The sequence below is a fragment of the Palaemon carinicauda genome, chromosome 20 (assembly GCF_036898095.1).
Source record: "Palaemon carinicauda isolate YSFRI2023 chromosome 20, ASM3689809v2, whole genome shotgun sequence".
NCBI lineage: Eukaryota > Metazoa > Arthropoda > Malacostraca > Decapoda > Palaemonidae > Palaemon > Palaemon carinicauda.
The window spans coordinates 23,864,269-23,870,700 of record NC_090744.1 but is presented as its reverse complement, the minus strand read 5'-3'; the positions used below and the strand labels follow the sequence as shown (position 1 = coordinate 23,870,700).

The 6,432-nt window shown below is 33.0% G+C and overlaps 1 protein-coding gene across 1 annotated transcript; it reads left to right on the top strand.

The window, feature by feature from the left end:
* Positions 1-1,585: 1,585 nt before the first annotated feature.
* Positions 1,586-2,704, top strand: LOC137659690 (Krueppel-like factor 13). The gene has a single exon (XM_068394512.1). It carries the CDS (start codon positions 1,586-1,588, stop codon positions 2,618-2,620), a length of 1,035 nt encoding a protein of 344 aa, XP_068250613.1. The 3' UTR covers positions 2,621-2,704.
* Positions 2,705-6,432: the final 3,728 nt, after the last annotated feature.

Genomic DNA, 6,432 nt, shown 5'->3' with positions numbered 1-6,432 from the left:
AGTTACTCTTCTTAAAAAAAATTATTTTTCCTCGTTTCCTTTCCTCACTGAGCTATTTTCCCTGTTGTAGCCCTTGGGCTTATAGCATCCTGCTATTCCCACGAGGGTTGTAGCTTAGCAAGTAATAATAATAATAATAATAATAATAATAATAATAATAAAATTAAAGTAAGAACTAAGGTGTCTGCTTCTTTCCTTTCTTGAATATCTAACTGGTAGATGCAAAACTCCTTTTTACACAAAATTTCTTATTTTCATTCCCTTAGGCATTTTACTACTGATAGTTCTAACTGATGAATAATTTCCTTCGACAGCATGCTGCGCTGATTTCTATAACCAATAACGCCATTTGTCGTCGTTTTTTTTTTTATCTTTTTCAAAGTGGCGTGCTTCAATATTCTAGCCTGGGAGTACACCACTGTTGGGATTTCCTTATTTGGCGCTTGTTCGATGTCCACTTTCTTAATAAGCCTATCGACCTACTTGAGCTCAAAGGTCGGCTTAACCTGACAAACTAAATATCTAGAGAAATGCCAACGTAGCCGATAATATAGGACAATTACCAGAAATGAATGATTAATATCATCTGTTACAATTGCAAATTTATTACTTTGTACATTGTTACAATGGATATTTTTCTGTTTTTAATTTTTGCGTAAAGTTTAATTCTATATATTCGAAACTTGTTACACTAGTTCTTTTTAACATTTTGAGATTTGAGCAACCTTTATGAATGGTTTTGACATTAGAAATAGAAATTTGATATGGATGAAACGTTCTTATTCTATACAGGTATATACCTCATTTGAATAATGTAACAGGAATGATAATAGTTGATGTGGCAGATACTCGACCATGCTAAACAAAGTACTGTGAGTAATTTGTTTATAATGGCCTCGTGGGCGAACGAATATTTTTAACAACCAACGAATGTAAAAGAGGTAAATATATTGTTATAGTCTTAAACGGAATGAACATCATGGTTAGTAAATATAGGTTCCTTATGGTTGAGGATACGGTCAGTTTACCTCAATATGGTATTTTATTTTCATAGTCGTCTTATCACTGTTAAAAGGGTAATATACGCGCACACACAAACTTGCCCTCAAACACACATTACTCTGTATATACATATAAAAACAAACTTTAATTTTTATCATACTTTCTCTCCTGCGTCTTTAAATTCAAATAAATCTAAATCACCGTGCGAGGTATTTGGGTAACACGAGACGCCGATCTTCATTTTATCCTCTGGAGTCGACGACCATTAATCCCTCCAGCCTGTAGTAAAATGCCCTCTTGCGGCTTGCCCGCCATATAAATAAAAGGGACAAGAATGGCCGACGCTTCAGTTGCTCCCCAGACCTGGTTAGAGAACGGTCACGGTCACTCCACTGCCGACGGGACGCTTTCGCTAGCCACCTCATTATTTTGCGTTGTAGTGATTATATCTACGAACAAGTGTTTGGAAATATTAATTATATTGGTAATACAATCGAGGACTGATCGAACTTGATATTCCAAAGTGTTATTCAGATAAAAGTAGAACTAATTAATGGAATCTCAGCCACGGGCCGGAGTGAAGATGTTATACTCCAAGCAAGGTGAACCTCCATCTGCCTCTCTATTCCGGCCGTGGCAACTTGCGTTGCCTGATACGCAGGGCAAAAATTGTGGTGAACCCGAATCTATTGAGCAGCTCCCTACTCCAAAGAAGGTGGAGGATCAGATCAACGCAGGGGCTTCAGTGTCCAAAACAGTCTCCAGTCATTCGCCTTCTGGTTGTAGCAGGAGCTTGAAACGCCGCCTAGAGGAGGACTCCGAAGATGACGTCCATTCTAAGTTCCTGAAGGTGGAAAACGTGAACGGGAAGAAGAGCAAGCATTTATTCAGTGATGCTTCGCATCCCCCTTCGGAGGGACCAGTCAATCACTGCGAAGGACCGCCAGAGGCATCGAAGTTGCTCGGCCATTATGCGCAGTATCATGCTCGGAATGTCTGTGCCAGCAACATGCCGTTTTTACCTGCTGGGTTCCCTTTTGCGAACTCAGCCATTCAAGTTCTACCGCCCATGGACAGATTACCTGCCTTTGGCGGTCCTCCGACGGGAGTAGGCCAACTCCCCAGCAGATTGCCTTTCGTCCCCAACGCCTTCTTCAACGGTAGCCTACCAGGTCCGAGCGTGTTCCCCGGCTTCGAAGGCCTCTCCGGTCCCTTCGTGCCCCTCATGGACGTCCTCGTCCCCGCCGCCGAAGTGGAGCGAGTGTGCGCCAAGCGACCCCGCCCCAAGCGCTTCTCCTGCCCAGAGTGCCGTTCGGCCTTCAGCAACAAGGGCCAGCTGAAGGGGCACCTTCGCATCCACACCGGAGAGAGGCCCTTCGCCTGCGGACACCAAGGTTGCGGCAAGAAGTTCACCCGCAACGAGGAACTGACGCGGCACCGTCGCATCCACAGCGGGGCACGCCCTTTCCCGTGCCCACTCTGCGACAAGAGGTTCGGGCGGAAGGACCACCTGAAGAAGCACATCAGGACCCACCAGAGGCAGACTACTGTCGTCCCGGCCGAGCCCTTCCTGTTGCATCATCTTCATCACCTTCAGCAGATGGGACATCCGTTGTAGGAGTTTTTCATCAATGTCTTGTTATTTTTTTAATTGACTCTGGTCGCTTTTATACCTACGCAAATGTGATAATTGTAAGAAAGCTGTTTTGTAAATAGAATATATATTTTTTTAATCTAAGTCATTAGAATATAATATATTATAAAATAAAATTTATAAAATCTTATTGTTCTTTTTGCTTATCTTTCTAAAACTGAATACTTAATGAAATTTCAAATTGAGCTCTTAATATTAAAGGAAGAGAGCAGAGGTATAAATCTTAAAAGCATGAAGTTGAGACAGATTTGGTTTATTAAAAATTCCTTAAGTTTTAGGTTCATGTATTGGAAGTGATGAATGTAAGTTTGGTATAATAATTTAAAAATCGGAAACGAAAAATGAAGGGGGATAAAGCAAAGTAAAAATAAATTTAAAACTAATTTCCTTGAGCATCAGCATTTAGTAATTTACAAATCGGAAACTAAAAATGGAGGGAAATAAAGCAAAGGATTAATTTAAAACTATTTCCTTGAGCATTTAGCATTTAGAAGTCATACCGGTATAGGAATCAGAGAGAAATGTTGCCGATTTAAACATTTTGTCCTAGGAAGATTGATAATAGCATTTCGATATAAGGAGATAAATGGCCAAAAAATATGGTTATGTAAAAATAATCTAGTGTAAAATTTGAAAACATAAAAAATTGATATATTTGCAATGTCAAATTTATATTGAATAGCTATGGAGGCTATTTAGGGGCCCGATAAATTCACGACAAATACGCTATAGAAATATATATTGAAATGATGAAAAGTAAATACGCGATATATTCAAAATCGGGATTATAGCCAAGATTTGATAGTAATTTTTTAACAAGATACTTAAATGGAAGTGAAGGAATCATTTCAATGAAATTTAAGATAATTATAGATTAAAAATGTAATATTGCACATTGTATAGATGCATAATGTATATATACATATATAATACATGCCATATATATAAAATATATATATATATAATGTATATTAATATATATTAATTATGTATGTGTATGTATTATATATACATACATAGATAATTTATATATATACACATAATTATTTATATATACATACATAATTATTTATATATACATACATAATTATTTATATATACATACATATTTTATATATATATATATATATATATATATACACAATTATTCTTTTAACCCTGATACATACGTGATAGTGTTGACGATCTATCGCCGAAGCACGTGATCAATATATTTGTCTCTCTAAGCTGGAGGAAGGATCAGAAAAACGAAATTTTGACAGCGCTTTCGTGTTGTCTCACCTCTTCGGGACCAATTGGTACAAAATATTAGGAACAATTTTGAAGTAACCTCTGCGACAGTAGTAAAAAGTAGAAAGAATACAATAACATAGAAATTAGTACACAGCTAGTTTAAAAATGACAATTGTTTAAATACATTGTTTACAAGCAGTTCATCATGTTTATACATTCCTGGGCTATTGTTGATCAATTCCACACGGATTTTTCTTTGATGCACGATTCTATAATATTACGTTTTATTATGTCTTTACAATACCCTATAGTATTTCTTTTGGTCCTTAACAATTATTATTATCATTATTATTATACTACTAACCAAGCTACAACCCTAGTTGGAAAAGCAAGATGTTATAAGCCCAAGGGCTCCAGCAGGGAAAAATAGCTCAGTGAAGAAAGGAAATAAATAAATGATGAGAAAAAATTAACAATAAATTAATATAAAAACAGTAACAACATAAAATCAGATACCGTATGTCATATATAAACTATAAAAAAGGACTTATATCAGCCTGTTCAACATAAAAAAAATTGCTGCAATTTTGAACTTTAGAAGTTCTACTGATTCAACTACCCGATTAGGAAGATCATTCATATGCTGAAATAAACTGCTTGTTTAGTTTCCTGATCGAACATTATATCTATGTTGTTTTAGTCTTCTTTTGAGATCTTTTTCACTTTTTTCAGACATATTCTTCAAAGTACTTTATGTGTATGAAGATACATATGTCTATTTTTAATCTAAAATTTTCCGGAGAATTATGCTGTTTTCAGTCGTATTTCAGTAAAATAGAGGCGACCGTAATTTTTACCTACTTTATCATAATATCACTCCTAAAGCTCATTGTGGAAATATTAAAAGGTAATGAATGCCCCCCCCCCCCACCCACACACACACAGGTCCCAGCGCAGGGCTACATTCTTATTCCATAAATCCAATCAAAATATTGAAAATGTATAGGAGATTTTAAAAACAAAATAATACGTTCGAAGCTCATATATATATATATATATATAAATTATATATCTATATATACTGTATATAATATATATATATATATACTGTATATATATATATACATTATATATATATATATACAGTATATATATATATATATATATATACATTATATATATATATATATATACAGTATATATATATATATATATATTATATACAGTATATATAGATATATAATTTATATATATATATATATATATAACATGCGAACTATCTGGCTATGCTAAGACTTGCAACTAACCATAATATTCCTGTGCCCGCGACAATGGTTTTATAATGCAATTTGCAATAACTTATAGAATATTTAAATGTATTTTGTTATTTATTAATTGATATTTAATAGGCTAAAGTTCGAGAAAAGATATATATATATATATATATGTGTGTGTGTGTGTATGATACCTCGTGTAAATATACCTCATATATAATTTTGGGATTATTTTCGGAGCCATAAAACAGCATTCCATAATCAGGAAATCAAGTTCAAATTCGGAATCCAAAATTTTGAAATCTAGATTTTACCAAAATGTATCTGCTTCTGTTAACAGTAATTCCTTAAACTATAATTTGGTTTAAACAAATTTCTAAGCTATTTCCATGGAATAATCTATTTATTAATGTAATAGCTTTTTTTTTTTTTTTTTTTTTTTTTTTTTTTTTTTTTTTTTTTTCTTTTTTTTTTTTTCAAAATGTTTGGATGTTACTGAGGAATAGATATCTGAATTTTTAGCCAATATAAACATATATTAAGTGATACCCTATAACTTGAGTAAAACACCATGCTGTGTCTTAACAATCCTGGGCATAAAAAATCCACAATTATATACTTTATATATATATATATATATATATGTGTGTGTATATATATATATATATATATAGTGTGTGTAAAAGGCAGAAACTTTTGCACTTTTTTACGAAGTGCCTCTTCAGCTGAAGAATAAAAAAGTTTCATAATGCTTCAGAGGTAAACTAAAACCATATGACAATTCCAAAATAAAAGTAATTAAACTAAAATAAAAGTCGAAGCTAAACTATATGATTGAAAGGAAATGGTAGTTTTTCAACGTGTGAACAGTCTTCATGTTAAGTGGATATTTTGTCGCCTATTCACAATTGAAACTCGTGCGTGAGCAGACACACATATACATACATACACACACACATATATATATATATATATATATGTATATATATATATTATATGTGTGTGTGTATTTTATATATATATATATATATATATAGATATGTATATATATATATATATATGTGTGTATATAATACACACATATATATTATGTATACAATATATATACATATATATATATATATATATATGTATGTATATGTATATAATACACACATATATTATATATACTATATATATATATACATATACACACATATATATATATATATATATAATTTAATTCCTTCATGGGAATGGATGATGTGTTTTACACGCTGGGACCCGGGA

Bases quoted from the DNA above. Each gene is read 5' to 3' on its own strand.
- LOC137659690 (XM_068394512.1), top strand. From the start codon at position 1,586: ATGTTATACTCCAAGCAAGGTGAACCTCCATCTGCCTCTCTATTCCGG.